The following is a 16,350-nucleotide window of genomic DNA, read 5'->3' as shown; positions in this document are numbered from 1 at the left end:
GAATACTGGACATATCAGCTCAGGCCTACCCCACCTCATGTCAGTACTTTGGCTATCCTGTACTAGCTCTCGTTGCCCGCTCCACTGACGCTATGCACCAGACAACATGCGGTACATCCACCAGTCAGCTTATCCGAGAACACATTGACCTTATACGAATTCATTCCTTGAACAATTGAGCATATTTTCAGAATATCACAATTATGCCCCCAAACTACACGCTCTACGGACTTCCCCACACAAAGCCTCCCAAAAGTTCCGACACCAGCCTCCTTCCTCAATACATCGCGTGCGGTCCACTTCCCAGTAACAATGCAACCTCCATTTCCTCTCCCACAGCAACCTGGCACAACGAGTCCTACGCCGCCATCGACCCATCGAATCCCAATCTCAGCCAAATAGGAAAAACAGTCATCATAACCGGAGCCGGTAGCGGCATCGGTCGCGCAACCGCTCTTGCCTTTGCGGAAGCCAGCGCCGCCCAGCTGGTCCTAACCGAACGTACTGAGTCGACCCTTCGAGAAACCGAGAAGCTACTTGGTGACAGCAAGTCAGACTGCATGGTCTTCCCCGTCTCAGCAACCGACGAGACTGCGATGCAGAATGTTGCTGAACAGGTCGACGCATGGGATGTCCTTGTTCTTGCCGTAGCGCAGATTTCTTCGCCGTCCTCGAGCGGCGAAGACTGGTGGGTAGACTATGAGATGACCGTGAAGGCGATAGTCATCGCTTCACGGGCTTTCGTTCCGAATGCGAAGTCTGATGCAGCGCTGTACACGCTTGCAGCAGGTGCAGCGGCTTTGCAGTCAGCGTATACACCTGGACGATCGGCCTACTTTACTTCGAAGGTCGCGCAGACAAAGATCGTCGAGTTTCTTGCTGCGGAGAACCCAGATCTGTTGGCGTGTGAATCCTGGAATGGCGGATACAGGTATCTTCCGAGGCAGTGGTACTGATCCGCCGCGATTGCCCATGGACTCTGATAAGTGTGTATCAGAGAGGGCGAGGACAAATGCTAACTACTCCGCAGCGGAGCACAGCGCAAACCTCCTAGTTTGACTGTCGCAACCAAAGCTGAGTGTGCAGCGATAATTACGTGATATTTGATATCCTCCCCGACTTCATCATTTCAACACAAGAGTGTGGGTTGATAGATGGTACCTGTGGACTGGGGGGCCCCAAGAGAGTAGAAGCATGTCGATGAGACATGCGGGTTCAAGAAAACGGAATCGAGCCACAAGGACTAACGAAGCCGTGCACCCGGCTAAGAGGGAATCTACCGCACAAGGCAAGTAGACGCGCCCAAAGTGGATGTGATCCCAGGAGCTACAGCGAAGAGCTCAGCACTGGGGCTCCAAAAGGAGTATGAAGAAAACGGAGTCGAGCCACAAGGGACTAACGAAACCGCGCAACCGTCTAGAGAGGGAATCTACCCGCATGGCAAGTAGACGCACCCAAAGGGATTGTGAGCCCAGACGTGCTACAGCGTAGAGCACAGTACCGGGGCGCTACAGTTAAGAGCGACGAGGTGTTTACAAGTAAACGTGACCAACAAACAAAGCGCCGACTGTCACATCATCAGGATATGTGACAGAGACGAAATTTTCGCGGCGAGGAGCAAAGGAGCGACGGGCAAAAAGTTGTATATATCGAGCCTGCGCTAACAAACGCACAGACCAGGCAGCAAACAACCAGCGATGAGAAGTCCAAAAGAGGCCTCACCAATGGTCATTCACCTCATGCAAGGAAAAGAATCGACACTCTAGAGCCTACATTAACATAGAAAGAAACAAAGTATGTAATCGAATGTCAACGTAGGCTCCGGGGTGTCCGGTCTTTTCCTTGAGTAAGGTACATCCGTATTTCTTACCGCTAACGCTATCAGCGCAGGCAACGTCTTCTCATTGTCAAAGACCTGTAGTTCTGAGATATAATGTAAAGGACTCAACGCAGGTCGATGACGGCAGTTGGTATCGTCACGTGCCTGCTGGTACCTGAATCCTTCTCTATCTTCTTTACGTCCAACCAAATTTAAACACCAGCCTGTGGGATCAACCATGAGATACTCCCCACCTCACCTCCCGCGTAAACCAACCACCACACCCATCCAACCATCTCCCTATCCCCTAGGCCTCCAAATCACCTGACCCTCACAAGCGAGCCGCCCCGCCAAGTCCCTCCAGTGCCACACCAAGCCCCCAACTTCCAACGGCGCAACCGCCATAACCAACAAGTGCCAACTTCCGATCTCGATCTGAACACGCGTTTCGCGCCAACAACCCCAACAAAACAACGACTTTTCAGTGTTGACTCAGCCCCAACGGCCGTCGACGCTCAAGCCACAGCTGTTGCGAGTCAAACCATGAGTCCAGTTATATGACATCATCGACCGCATCGACCGGAAGGAGCGATCCACGGGAGCTGCTTCCTCCGATTCCGAAGCATGGAAGGTCACACACGTGGACCAACTAACGACTAGCCTTAGCAGGGAAGGAGCGAACATCACACAGGGCACGCAACCAAGTTTGCGAAAGTCTAACGAGTCCTAAGTTTGAAGACACGAGGCAGGGAGATTTGACGAGTTGATCTTGAGCGTCATGAGCGATAGCATTCGTGATTAGTTATCTGCGTGTTCGTATACGAGATCTACGGATTCGCGTCGTTCTGTGTGTGACTACAATCTCCGTCTCGTAATAGAGAACATCCTCATTTCAATGTGGATAGTTATGCATAGTAGAAAACACCCAAGTCCTTAACGCCGTTTATGCGGTATCCAACAGTTTCTCCCGGAGCATTGATACAACTCTTCGGTGTTGGATCCCCCGCAATTCATAATTCATCCTCTACATGTATCACCGTGCCTCCGCGGGAACCTCTGCCGCTGGCTTTGGCATAGGCTTGAGCTCCGAGCCTGCCCCGCTCTCAGCGCGCTTCCGGCCTGTGAGGGAGAAGTGATGGCTCGAGCTGGGTCGCTCTTCCGTCTTGTCGGTGTTGTTGTTATCGCCGAAGCGCGAGAAGATGCTGCGCTTCTTTGGCTGCGGCTTCGGCTCGTCGTTCAGGCCCACCTCCTCGAACCCCTCCTCAGGCACTTGCTCGTGGCTTTCGCTGTGGCGGGGTTGTTGCATCGAGGAGCGCGGTGTGGCGCGCGAACGGCGGACGTCGAGCGAACGTCTGGTATCTACGGAGCGGCGCGCATCGAGCGACTGGCGGGGGTACGTCTCATGGACATTGTCTTGAATGGGAGAGCGCGCGGAGATATCCTGTGTGCATTAGCGGGGTCTTGCCACTGGTCGCATAACATACAAATGACCGCCTGTAGGAGTCGAAGCTCTCGCGCGAGATGCTAAACGGCTCATTCTCGGCGAGCAGACTGCGGTGATTTGAAGATGTGGTCGAGATGTTAGACTTGGAGTGCCAGAAGGTGGGCTTCTCTTGCTGAGGGCTCGGCTGTCGCAACGTCAATCAATGTCTCACGCGATGACATACGCGCGCGTCGCTCTCCCTCCTGCATCCACAATCACATGGGCTTAACATTGCTTACCGGTAGATACACGCCGCTGTCGTTTATTTCTATCACATGGTAAGCGCCCACTCAGCCGATGCAGTGATGCCGCCCCAGGAACATGCTCATGTTTGAGCCCCAGGCGCATTCGCAGGAAATCTCACCACTCAATTTGTACTCGACAGGGTCCTTGACCTGCACGGGTGCGGCGCCCGAAACAGCTGTGCTCTTGAAACCGTTCTCCGGCGCGCTCCGCTGGGCCTCATCGACGGCCTCAGGCACACCCGCACGACGAAAGGGATTGCGGATAGGCATGGTGGTAGGGCGCTAGGGATCAAACAAGGCGGTACGAGAACAGAGTGGGGAGTTTCAGTAGGCTGGTGTAGATTGAAAAGGCGAAGAGGAATGGTAGGTCGCGGCTGAGATCATGACTTCTGCGCGGCGCCAATCGGGCAGGAACCAATTGCCCTAATGTGGCATCGCCTCGGCACCTACCAAGTCCCGATTCAATCTTGGAATGTCCTCGTGTGAGAGGTTGGCGCAAAACCAAAGACGTCATGTCGCAGACGTGCAGACTTGATTGACTGTTGTCTGTAGAGATTTCATCAGCTGTCGAACCAGGCACGCTCTGGGGTGCAGATCAGACTGATCCCTGACGACGGAAGTCAGGTACCAGAGAGCCCCTCAGCTCACCACAGCCGCGCCTCAAAACAGCTTGTTTGCACCTCACACAGGCTGACCTGCGTTATCGCGACTAGAGAACTGCTCACCGGCGGTATCCTTACCTTTGCGCTGGCACGAACATTCGCTACGGCACCTTGCGCTAGGTGGATGTAATGCGGTGATGAGGCAACTCATCTAAATCAGGCTGCGACGGGAGGTTGCGCCTCATATCCGAAACATTGGAAGATCTTCGCGGTTAAAGACGATGGTTTCTGTGCCTCAGCCATCGGCCTCTGCACGATGCGAAGTTCGCACGGCCGACTCCACTGCTGTCGGCCCCTCTTTACTCGATCTGTGACCGGGGTAATATGTGCGGAACATGAGGCTGTGCCCATGTAAGCAAGGTCGGCAACGTTCGAGATCCCGGCGAAGTTACATGAGATATTTCGAGTGTAGACACTGCAGGTGATCCATGTGATGGAATGGTAGCTGCGAACTCTCGAGACGGACCTACCGCGGTAAGTAGGGTCTGGTGCTTGAGTCTCCCCGACAACACTTTGGAATGTTTTGAGATGCCGTTTGCCCTGGCTACGGATACTACGGATACTTGCTAACGGTAGCCGCATGGGAAGAAGGAATTCGCCGTACATGAACCACTTGGAGATGCCGTATCCGCGACGCTGGGTCGGAAGATCAGCGTACGGTAGTCAGGTCAACTCAGCCTTGGTGAAGTGTAGGAATGTAGTCGCATTAATGCCTTTTGTTCAGCAATATCGCGCTAGATACAGAGAGTGTTAGTAGCTACCTGTTGGTCAGTGGACAGCTCAACGCAAGGCTGCGTCCAGGCTGGACTGCTGCAAAGCAAACACGCATGCGGCAAACATCCCCACCGACGCTTGTCGAAGTGCATGGAGCAGATGCCAATCATGCCTTGCAGCTTCCCCTCACCTTGATCACCACTGCGGCCTAGTTGCAGCAAAAAGCTCGTTCACTTGTGCGGTTGTGGTGAGGAGCTCCTAATCTTATACGAGCGCGATTAGAATGCCCAGAAACTGGAAAGCGCCGGCGCATTATTTGAAGTTTTCGGATCATGAGATGGCATGGGTACGAAGGATTCGTGGATACGAGCACTAGGGTTGAGTCAATAATTTCGCGGCTTACTTTGCAGCACTAAATCGCCTTGTGCATCGTTTGCCTTGGCTGAGGCACCAAGACGGAATCACCATCATCGTCTCGTCATGATCCAATTTTCTAGAACGAGAAGTGGCTTCCGATGACTTGTGGCTGAACGCCGGGAGAAAAAAATGGAACCGACCGAGGGGCCAACATTGAGTACGGCCAACACGTTCACCATGGCAAGGGCTTTCGTTGGGTAATTGTGTAGAGATGATGCTTTTTGAAGGTACTGAAAAGAACAGTTAGTATGACTAACGATCGTGTGTGATCAGTGCGCACTGGCGAGTGGTAGTAGATTCCGCGCTCGCCTAGACAATCGATACACTCCCGGCATGGTGGCGAGCGAGGAGATGACCCCAAAGCGTGCGCTGGTGAAAAGAATTTGGAACAGGCCGGGAGCGGTGTGCTGGGAGTGACCGTTACACCAGAGTAGATGCGGTGCGCCGTGCCCCTCAAAGAAAGCAAGGACGTGCCCCGCTCCCATCCAGGTCTGTGAGATACCATCATGGTGGAGAAGCGAAAACCCATCTATCTGGTGGATCGATGCGTGAGATGAACCTTGAAGAGTGCCAAGCAGCGACGAATAGCGGAAGGCCTTGGGCAAGAAAGTGGGAAGACCGTCTCATCCAACGACCGCGGCATGCCAAAGCCGCCATCCGCCCGCCCCAAAATTGGAAGCCCACTTAGCAATGTGTGTAGTGGCTGAAGACGCTTCTGTTGTGTGTGAAGGCGATCGTGCGGTGCAGTTGTGACGACAGCCTCGTGTTTCAGAGGCAAGGGAATGGCAAGACGGTCGCATCCGACTCAGAACGGAAGATCACTCAACCTGAGGAATAATACGAGTTGATATTGAGCTGGTGTTCCCGAAACACTCGGAGCAGTCCATAGAGGGAAATTCGTCATCCTCGCTAGCCGTCCACAAGCGCGCACACCCCTGGGGCCTTCCCTTTTAGCTTACCAGCCAGCATCGCTCGGATTCATCGTGGTTCCCAGCGGCTGACTTCCGCCATCAACGTCGACGATATTCTTACATCGATATAGACCCCCCTCCTCATGTTACACACACCCGCGCCTCAAACACGTGCAGCGTCGCGGCTCGCGATGGTCCTGGCGCCCGAGAGTGAGAGCCTAGGGCTGGCTGTGACTCTGCTTCGTGTAGCTCCACATACCGTGGCCGATCATCACTCAAACATTCAACGTGCCACATGGTCGCTTGCTAGTCTTTGCTATTTCAGTCTACAACCCGCACCGTGTCGCGAGACCCCTGCAAGCGCCCCTGCCTAACTTAGCGCTCGAGCAGGGTAGCGCCTGCCCTAGACAACCCAGCCAACTTTTCACCACCGTGCCGTCCACGGGTTGTTTCTCAGCGGGTCCGAGAGTTGAGCTGATCTCGCTGCATGCAATATAATAAATCCTTTCCCAACCTGTCTCTCGCTCCCTGTGCCTTCCGCCCCCGACTCGCTCCCCGTACCCATCTGCGTGAATGACAGGTCTGATTCACTAGTGCAATCCACCTCGTCTTGCTCGACGTTACACACTCGCTTTTACCACGCCATCAGTCCAAGGGTCTGGTCTTAAAACCCCCGCGTCGTACCCCAATTTCGCGCCTGAGACTCCTGTCGCTCCTCTCGCTCACCTCTTTGTCCGGATCCATCTATCGATACCAATCTAATCAGGAACCTCCCATTCGCTACTGCCTTCCCGTCTGCACATTCCTCCCCGACAGGTGTCACTCACAGTGTGCCTGCCTGCATCTCATCTCCGCCCCACCTGCTATTCTTACCTTGATCTCGACATCACTCCTACTCCACCGCAAACATGGGCTTCGGATCCTCCGACGGCAATGAGTTCTTCCAAAGCTGGGCCCTATGGCAGAAGATGACTTTCGTAAGGACTTCAACCGACTGCTGACTCCGCCTGCTAACGATGCACAGGTACTGGCCTGCGGAATTGTACTCACCATCTTCCTGGGCCTGCTCAAGCTATGGTACGACAAGAACAAGGTCCGCAAGTACAGCAAAGTGGACAAAGGCAAACGCGCAGCCACTCCGGAAATGCTCGAGGCGCAGCCAGTAACCCAGGTGACCGAGGAGACCAAGGACGAGATTCCATTCGGCATCCGCGCAATCCAGAGCGGTATTGAGGTCGACGGTGTCTGGATCTCGCGTACCAACACCCCCGTTGGCAGTAGCCGTGCTTCCATCGTCAGCGAAGCCCCTCCATACGCCTCACAGTCACAGCTCTCACTGCCCCGGCCAGTCGCCCAAGGTTCCAGCCGCAACAGCTCGCGCGGTCCCAGTTCTTTCGACCGCGCCGTTTCCGCTGAGCCCGTCTCAACCCAGGACTCCCGATCATCTTCTCCTGCTCGTCCCCACAATCATGAGGGCCCCCGCTGCAGCAACTGCAATCACCACGTCTCCCGCACCAGCGCCCTCAACGCCCTGGAAAACCCCTACGCTACCCGCAACTCTGGCGCTACTTCTCGTGAGTATCAGCATGCGCAATAGATTGAACTATGCTAACAGCCTTAGCTCCCCTGGGTCAACATGGACAGTCCGCAAGCAATTCCAGCCGCCGCACCAGTGACGAGTCCGACTACATGGCAGCTGGCCAGGACGTCCGCACCTACGAGTCCGCATACTTCAGGCCCAACCAACCCATTGACCCCAAGACCGACCTCGAACTCCTCCGCAGCCATCGTCTTTCCCACGTCGCCGAGACTGGACAGCTCACTCCTCGAGTGCGCAAGCCAGGTAATAGCGGAGAGTGGGCCAGCGTGGCGGACAACCAAGTGTCCTCGGTCAATGGTGTTAACTATTTCATGCCTCAGAAGTCACCTTCTCCTCCGCTAGCTACTGTCGCCGACCAAGCTGAAGACGTATCTGCCGGACCGAGTCACGATGGCAACGCAGCGAACCAGGCAAGGCAAGCGGTTCCCCTGACCGAGTCTTACGCGCCCAACGCTCCCTACTACCCCGACACCTACGAACCCCGTGGCCCTCACCACCAATACAGCTACGACCAGGTGCCGTACGAAGTCAACACCGAGCAGAACCAGGATCGCGATGACCACGTCCTGCGCTCCGTCAACTCTGGCTTTCAGGTCCTGAAGCCGGGCACCTTCCAGCCACCCACCCCTGAGGAGGTTGAGCTCGCCGAGCGGAGAACATCAAAGAAGCTCCAGAAGAAGAGGAGGACATCCGGTGATTCGCGGAAATCAGCCTTTACCGAACAAGTCTAATTTTTCATTACGATAATGATAATTTCGCTACGGCTTCCACCTCGCCTCCACAACAACGTGCCGGCACCAAATGCATTGATGTTTTTACAGCGTTTAATTTTGTATCATCTGGCAACATCTGGGGCTTCTTCTGGGCAGCATTCTGGCACTGGGTACTTTGCATGTACTGTTTTGGGGCATGGACAGGCCCACCTACTGTTGTTTTTCTTAATTCACTCTCTCCGCCGCAACAGGTTGCTTGGCATACCAGGAACGCGAGCGGCGTTGTAGTAAACCATCATCATAATCGGGGCGTTATAGACACAAAATGGGCACACCTAACGATCGACACGTAGCATGAGTACCAGGGGTTAAGGGCTCATTGCATAGCATATAGTAGAATCACGAACTTCTTCTCTAATCCATTCCTTCTCAAATTTGACACGGTCTGCGCAGATCTGAGTAAGTCGCTTCACCACTCTACTTACAACAGACTACGGCTATAATGGCCCAAGGCGACGAAGGATTAGAGTTCTCACCCCCTGAACGCCCGTGGCTTGAATTGGCGAGGCACAGTAAGAAGCCAAGTCCTCAGTTGCCGTCCGTCGTCAGCAAAGCGCCACTCAGCTGAACAATGTGCGCTGACATCAAAAAACTAGGCAAGTAAGCCACGCCCGACGTCACATGCTGGTGATTGGACTGAATCAAACGGGGCAAAACAGACTCTGCAGCAGGCAGAGAAGAAGAAAACCAAGTCTTACTTACACGAATGAATGTATGGATGTACGTGTATGCATAGAGCTGGAAGCATGTCTCGGTAGTGGCAACTTGCGCAGCATGTACATGAAGCTACTGGATACGCGGGTTGTGAAGCCGCGGGAACTTAGGCAGCTGATTAGCCCTGGGTGGTTGTTGAATACCTGCTCTACGGTGCGGTGAACATAGGCCAGTTTGTGTGAACGCATGTTTACTTGTTTTCGCTTAATGTGATTTGATGGGTTTGACTGGAGAGGGTGAACGGGGATAGGAGAGCGTTACGTCTCACGTTACGAGAAAGACGCGTGGTTCGGGAGGAATATGGAGAATGGGTTTCACAGGTTTCGATCTCCAGCTGTCCATGTTGAATCAGGACATTGAGATACGATCTCGCAATTTGTCGACAGAAGAACGCAACCAGGTTCCTGGACCGGCAAAATCGGCTCCTACCTACCGTCTGCCGTGCCCCGACCCGTGTCCCTGTTTTCCTCCTTCCTTCTTTTCTCGCGTAACTGCCTTGTTGAGTGGCGTCTTTGCTCTAGTAGGTCTTGGTACATTTCCCATTTTTCTACTCCGTCTTCTTTTTTTGCGAACGTGCGTTCTTCGCTTTCGGCCCGGTTCTCATCTCATCTCTTTGATGGGGGAGATGGGAAAATGAGAGAGGGGGTCGAGCGGGATGCGGAGATTGGGGAAGTAATTACCTGGATACGAGTATCGTGATAGAGCGACTGAATGGATTCGAAAAGTGGTCTCTACCCGGCCGATTTCACATGTCTAGCCAAGTCACATATTCCCATTGATTACAGACTAGCGCGATGTAGATATTTCCAATACCTCGGCTTCCACATTCTAGAACGCGTTGTCCTTGCTGAACATACATGCTGTATGCAAGGCGTAAAGTCTTCGACCGGTGAGTGGGTGAGTTACCAACTGTCGCCATTTTCCAACAACACACCCATCGCCGCGCGCTACGCCGTTACTGCCTAGGTAAGGAACCCAGACACCTAAATTAGAAACGTCGAGCCGTGTGGCGTGCATACATGCTACGGGAGGCTTTCTCATGGTCTGTCTGGCGCAATCGATAGGGCGTTGAGTTAGCGAGAAGGCGGCAGCGGGGTTGAGTCGCACCTTCCTATCCGCTGGTCGCGCCTACCCAATAACCTGCTTTGTGGTGCAGCGTTCAGAGAAGCCTCATCGTCATTCACGACAACGGACTTTCGAGTTGTTTTCCCCCTTACGCTGCGAATTCGCCTAATCCCCTGATATCGCGAGCATGGGTACACGTGGATTACGACATGTAAGAGGCGGGGCGTTGTGATGCGCTGGCCCTTTAAACAGGCGAGGCATTCAGGGGACAAGAGCGTAAGTACTGGTCCTGAGAGGTGTGATTGACGGTGACAAGTCACCGTCACTGTTGCACGGAATCGGTTTCAGATGCATTGGTGCAGGATCTGTGTGCCAATCGATGTCTTGTCTCTGTAGATGAGTTTTGGGATTTGGTCGGTACGGGCTCCCGCACACCGGGTCGTTGTTCCTCGAAGACTGCGGAGGATGTTCAGAACGACCCAAACGCAGCGCCTTTGACCACTCGGCCACAGCAAAATGTCGCACATCGAGCAGCGAATACTCTTCGACATCTTTCCGACAGCGTAACTGCCGCCTCGATTCTTCTCAGTACCCTAGACGCTCCGGCGATCGCGCCACCATCCATGCTTGTATCAAGATGCTTCCTCAAAAGCACAAAGGTTGGTCATATTGATACAAGGCCGAGTTCATTAAACACCTCGGGCTCGACCATGAGCAAGCTTTCGACGTGTGGTGCTTTCGATTTCGCGCAAGCACCTCACATAAAGAAGAAATTGAACAGGTCTGCAGCCTACATTAGGATAAAAGCACGCAAGTTAGTTGACCCAACGTCATTGTAGGCTCCGGGGTGTTCAGTTTTCTCTCTAATTGGGGTGCAAGCAATCACCAACGACATTGAAGCTACCTAGGTACCTACCGACAAGTCCAGGACTTGGCTGACTCTACTTTCCGTCAGTACTGATGGATAGTTCTGCGATGCGAGAGGCATCGTTCCGTGGCTGAAAGCTACTACCCTGGAGTTCGATCTGCTTGTATACCTGAAGTACCTGCCCAATGGGATAAGCACCAACTTCGCTGATGATCACCACGGAGTTTGGTGGATTCGGTATGATCCTAAGCTCATTCTCAAGCTTGAGCCGGGCTTCGGCCAAGATGAGAAAGCTGATAAGCCGATTGCGGCGTGGAAGATACTGCAGGACAGTAAGGATAGCTCCTTCGGCAAGAGCTACGGCCGCAACTATATCAGCCCCAACACTTCATTCCCCATACTCGAATGAGCCTGCTACGCCAGCACTTACGTTCGTCGCCATGTAGCGACGGAGCTCGCGTATTCCTGTACTCTATTTCAGTAGTGTAAGACTGCTACATACCCTATACGACCTGTTTTCTGCGTTGCAGCGAATCATTCAGAGGTCTACATCGCTGTAAGTCTTTCCTAGACATCGCGTCATGTACCGATGTAGGCCGCAAGAAGCAACAAGAATAGTATGGATTCAGACCATCCGGAAGACTACATTGCTGTTAGTTCCTACCTATTCTCTTTCTTTGTACTGTCGTAGGCCGCAAGAAGCAATAAGTTTTTCGTAGAAACAGATCACCCAGAAGTCTACATCGCGTTTGAAGCTTTCTGGTATCGTGCTATACACTGCTGTATGCGGCACGAAGCAATGACAATGTAATAGAAGCCAGTCTCCTAAAAGCCTACGTTGCTGTTATTTCTTTCTAGCCGCGTCGTTTGAAGACAACTGCATCTCGAAATTTGACGTGACGTGACGTACATGTCGATAGCAGACACAGGATATCTCTACGGTATGTCTCATTGACCGCCGATTTGTCACGCTCCATTGTGCGAACGCTCCGTTTGCACCTTTACCCTAGGCAGCCACCTACGTCCTTCTCGCTTCCGATTGACATCATCGCAACTGCCGCTCCAATTGTTTCCAATACCCACGATATCATACGCAAGCGCGTAAATATGGCCTCCACGGACACCAAGAAACGCAAGCGCAAACCGTACGAAAACAAGGCATTGATGATGGAACACCTGGGTTTTGGGTGCGAGAAATCGTTCGACGACTGGCGCGCGAGTGATCTGGTGAAGCCCCACTGGGAAAGATTCAGTAAACACTTCTTGGACTCGCCTTTCTTCAAATTCGACAAAAAGGTTGGAGAGTTCAAGCGTGTGTACATTCAAATCATCAATGGCGAGAAGGGCGGCGCGATGACATTCTCCACTCGCACCAACCGTCAATACTATACCGACTTGGATTGGCACGCGTGGCTCTTGTATTGGCTTGTCAAAGACAACACGTACAGTAGGGATGGTATCTTTCATTACACGGGGCTTGACAGATTGGAAACATACCGATGCATGTGGGACTTCATCGCCTTCGAGAAGCGACAGCACGCACAGGGCAAAGTCAAAGGCGCTGCCGAATCATCGAAGACCGCATCATCCTCGTCCAAAAAGCCAAACCCTAACGAAGCCACCTCCTCTGAGTCTGAGGGTGAGGAACACCATCGCCTGTATCCCGACGAGGGTGTTGCCAGCATCTTCTGGGTCGAAGGCAGGCCGGAAGCTTTGGAAGAAGATGAAGGAGCATCCGTCCAAGCAACCATCCGGGGCTTTTGTGGTTACACTGAAGCTGAATTCCAAAACCGAGTTATAGCGGCCTTTGATCTGCGTAGCCACCGGCAAGTTGTAGTGGAGTTGGATGCCTGGAGGGGTTTGACGTACATCGGCGCTCAATGGGGCGCGCACAAAACTGGGAAAAAGATCGTTTTCGAGTTGACCACCATGGAAGCGATTAACGAACCCTTGCTTCTACAACGGGCGCGAATAAGTCTGACATAGCTTCCGCCAACAGGTGCTTGCTCGATCTAAGCGCACAGGACAGCCAAGTGCATGGGTACGCCACATATCGCTGCTCACTACCAAGTCGTTCAAGACCTATCAAGAAGCTGTCCCAATGCTGGAGAGTCTTCCTTTCTTATTAGCCCAATTAAACTTGGACATCTGGGGAAAGGACGACAAGCCTTCAGACGAAGAAGACGGGAACGAAGATCTTTTCGTGGCCACATGTGTATATTTAGCTTACGATAGTATCCGATGATAAATGCAGTACAGTGCAAATCAATGAAGTTAATCCGTCTTTTGACTCATACTAGTAGCTGAATTTGGCAGCTTGTTCATTCTTGATGAGAGACTGGAGTCGATGCCGAAGCAGACTACACAATGCGGTAGTAGTAACGCAGTAATTTACACAGTAAGGGCTATACCCAGCGCATGTGACGCAGTGAATAATCAGTAGATTGGCAGCTTGTTCATATGCCTGCAAGCAAGTTTACCAGCTAATCTCACGTTCGGATAAGATGCTCTAGATATCGGTCTGACTATTTGATGATCTATTCGTGGTAGATAGGTAGACTCAATACATGAGTAGATCTAACACACCAGTAAAGTAACACGGTATAATACAAAGCAAGAAATGTAGTCCTAACCTCTTCCATATGATAATTAAGCATGCCCACATCGCATTCAACCTCAAAAATCCAAAAGACTTCTCCCAGGAACAACGACCGCAGCATTCGAAGCCTCCAGATCCTTAACCGGCTCTGCCTTCGGTACAGCAAACCCATACTCCGCCTCCCAATCGTCTTCGTAGTCACTCTCATCCTCAGAATCCCAGTCACTCTCCTCGCTGTTATCCTCATAATCGCGCTCACTCCAGCCATCGCTATCGTCCTCCGCATCTTCCTCCTCATCTTCATCCACCCAATCCGCGTCGTTCTGGTCATCGCCGTCGTTCTCAAAGTCGCGTGTGGAAACCTTGACCTTACTGATGACTGGTATATCCAGAAACCTATGACAGCTCAAGTCCTCTAGCTCTCCAGTGAGCAGCTCTGTGCCAGACAGGTAGCCTAATCCGCCTTTCTTATCTTCTTCTTTGCGCTCGAAATCGAGTTGCACAATGGCCGGTTCGCCCCAGCTGTTGGTGTGGTTGAAGCGCAGTACCTGCAATGTATCCCATAGTGGTAGCGGTTTTGATGTGATAAGCTGTTGGATGGCGTTGGCGTGGCTTCGTTTGCTGTGATGCACGTATAGGGCCTCCAATCCGCTCAGCGCTGTGAGCATGGCTTCCATACGTTTGCCGTAGTTGTCGTCGATTGTGCCTTCCCTCATCTTCAGGTATTTGACGGTCGACGCGTAGGTGGGATTCGAGGTAACGGTGCGTAGGAACAAATCCCAACGCGTGTTGGCGATTGTTAAGCTGATGTTTTTCGCGATATGGACGGAGGAAATGCGATTGAGCGAGTGCGCCGTCAGGGAGAGGTTGATGATATGGCGGTAGAGTGTTGGCTGTTGGCCTTCTTCAATGTCATTGACACTGGGCCGATCGGGCGCAAGGTATACGGATATTAGATGGAGGACTGGGTCGGGGAGGGACGATAAAGTAACAAGGGACATATTTTCGGTGGGAGACGAGGTTCCGAAGTATTTGCGACAAATTTGCAGACTGAGGTGTTGGATTTGGAGGGAGAAGAGGCGAGGTGGTGAGTATATATTGGAGAGAGACGCGTCTCGATGATGTAGACGCGCCGAGATGGCGCTAAGTTTGAGATGGTGTGGCGCGTGCACCCCCTAGACAGAAGAACGCGAAATGGCGCGGTAGCGTTCCCGGGACATGTGCGAAGTGCCGGTGATGGCAGCAGCAGCAAAGGTCGATGTGTTGTGAATGCCCTCTCGGCACATGGAATCCTATTGCATTGCCATGATATGTTGACCCAAACGCCGCGCTATGCATGTCAAAAATCAATCACGTCCTACCCTCGCTCATAACTTGACTTTCTTCACGGGCTTTTGTTCCGCTGTCGCGTCGTCCTTCTTCCGCTTGAAGATGCTCTGGCTCTTCATCTGACCAAGTCCGGCCTTGTTCGCTGGTGCAGCCTTTGCTTTCAACCCGAAACTGAGCTTGACAGGCGCTGCTTCCGCCTTCACCTCCGTGGCATCTTTCTTCTCCTCTCCTTGTTCTCCTTGTGTTTGTTCGTTGACCGGTGTTTCGACCTTCTTCTCCTCCGTTGGAGACGATCCTTCTGCCGGCGGTGTGACCTGTTGTTGCACTGCTGCTTGTGCCGCAGCTCGTTTCGCCTCGATAGCCTTCTTGGCCTCGGCTTCTTCTTGTGCACGCTTCGCCATCTTTTTCAACATCTTGTCTTCGCCCGCACCGCTCCGTGCCTCAGCAGCCTCCATCTCCGCGATCTCGTTGCGCCTGTTTAAGGCTGCAACGGAAGTATCTCTCCAAGCGATCATCAAGCCGTCCTTTTCGTCTTCCTTGACATGACAGATACCCTCGCGTCCTAGGTGTTTGGCGAACTCGGTGAGCGAACTCCACTTAGTAGCGTTCATGTGGACATGTTCCTTGTCTCGAATGTACTCGTTGTAGAACTTGTTGACGCCGATCCACTTCTCGTTGTGTGCTGTCCGCAGAAGATTGACGAAATCCCTTTGGAATTCGTTGCTGAAGCCTTGAATGTACTTCTTGGGATCTTCGCCGACAACTTGCAAGTTTCGGACGTGGCCCTCGCTCTGGACGTGGCATTTGAAGCCGTTGGCGTCGCGACATTGCTTCTGGCACGGCTCACACCACCAGCGCAAGCGCTGCAAGCCCTTTGACTTCATCTTGTTGGCCACCCATTTTGTACTGCCCGCTTCAGCCTTGCCCATGGTTGTGGTTGTGGTTGTGGTTGTGGGTGTGGGTGTGGCGGTGTCAACGGTGATTTGGCGTAGAGGGTAATGCGGTTACGAGGACGGTCGTCGCGTTTACGGTGTGAAAATACAGCGGATGCCGAAGATAGTCCCGTATGGTCGTGTGGGTTTCGTATAACCGCGATGCGTGGGGCACGGGGGGATCGTAAGGTGATTGAAGATTGGCGCGGATTCACGAAA

At 52.9% G+C, this 16,350-nt stretch overlaps 6 protein-coding genes across 6 annotated transcripts; 3 read left to right on the top strand and 3 right to left on the bottom strand.

Moving 5' to 3' along the window:
• Positions 1–106: 106 nt before the first annotated feature.
• Positions 107–956, top strand: J4E87_005035 (uncharacterized protein; the record flags this gene model as incomplete). Its single annotated transcript, XM_049376652.1, has 2 exons — positions 107–111; positions 308–956. 2 exons carry the CDS (start codon positions 107–109, stop codon positions 954–956), a joined length of 654 nt encoding a protein of 217 aa, XP_049233508.1.
• A 1,896-nt stretch (positions 957–2,852) lies between these two features.
• On the bottom strand, positions 2,853–3,817 carry J4E87_005034 (uncharacterized protein; the record flags this gene model as incomplete). Its single annotated transcript, XM_049376651.1, has 4 exons — positions 2,853–3,260; positions 3,304–3,447; positions 3,542–3,570; positions 3,667–3,817. The coding sequence occupies 4 exons, from the start codon at positions 3,815–3,817 to the stop codon at positions 2,853–2,855; spliced, it is 732 nt and encodes a 243-aa protein (XP_049233507.1).
• A 3,342-nt stretch (positions 3,818–7,159) lies between these two features.
• J4E87_005033 (uncharacterized protein) lies at positions 7,160–8,582 on the top strand (the record flags this gene model as incomplete). Its single annotated transcript, XM_049376650.1, has 3 exons — positions 7,160–7,228; positions 7,276–7,825; positions 7,873–8,582. The coding sequence occupies 3 exons, from the start codon at positions 7,160–7,162 to the stop codon at positions 8,580–8,582; spliced, it is 1,329 nt and encodes a 442-aa protein (XP_049233506.1).
• A 3,796-nt stretch (positions 8,583–12,378) lies between these two features.
• J4E87_005032 (uncharacterized protein) lies at positions 12,379–13,257 on the top strand (the record flags this gene model as incomplete). Its single annotated transcript, XM_049376649.1, has 1 exon — positions 12,379–13,257. One exon carries the CDS (start codon positions 12,379–12,381, stop codon positions 13,255–13,257), a length of 879 nt encoding a protein of 292 aa, XP_049233505.1.
• A 690-nt stretch (positions 13,258–13,947) lies between these two features.
• J4E87_005031 (uncharacterized protein) lies at positions 13,948–14,871 on the bottom strand (the record flags this gene model as incomplete). The annotated part of the gene is made up of 1 exon (XM_049376648.1): positions 13,948–14,871. The coding sequence occupies one exon, from the start codon at positions 14,869–14,871 to the stop codon at positions 13,948–13,950; it is 924 nt and encodes a 307-aa protein (XP_049233504.1).
• A 366-nt stretch (positions 14,872–15,237) lies between these two features.
• J4E87_005030 (uncharacterized protein) lies at positions 15,238–16,128 on the bottom strand (the record flags this gene model as incomplete). The annotated part of the gene is made up of 1 exon (XM_049376647.1): positions 15,238–16,128. One exon carries the CDS (start codon positions 16,126–16,128, stop codon positions 15,238–15,240), a length of 891 nt encoding a protein of 296 aa, XP_049233503.1.
• Positions 16,129–16,350: the final 222 nt, after the last annotated feature.

This window comes from Alternaria ethzedia (assembly GCF_023757985.1).
Source record: "Alternaria ethzedia strain BMP 0044 chromosome Unknown scaffold_10, whole genome shotgun sequence".
Classification (NCBI taxonomy): domain Eukaryota; kingdom Fungi; phylum Ascomycota; class Dothideomycetes; order Pleosporales; family Pleosporaceae; genus Alternaria; species Alternaria ethzedia.
Note: the sequence above shows the minus strand (reverse complement) of the source record. Positions and strands in the feature narration are given on the sequence as shown.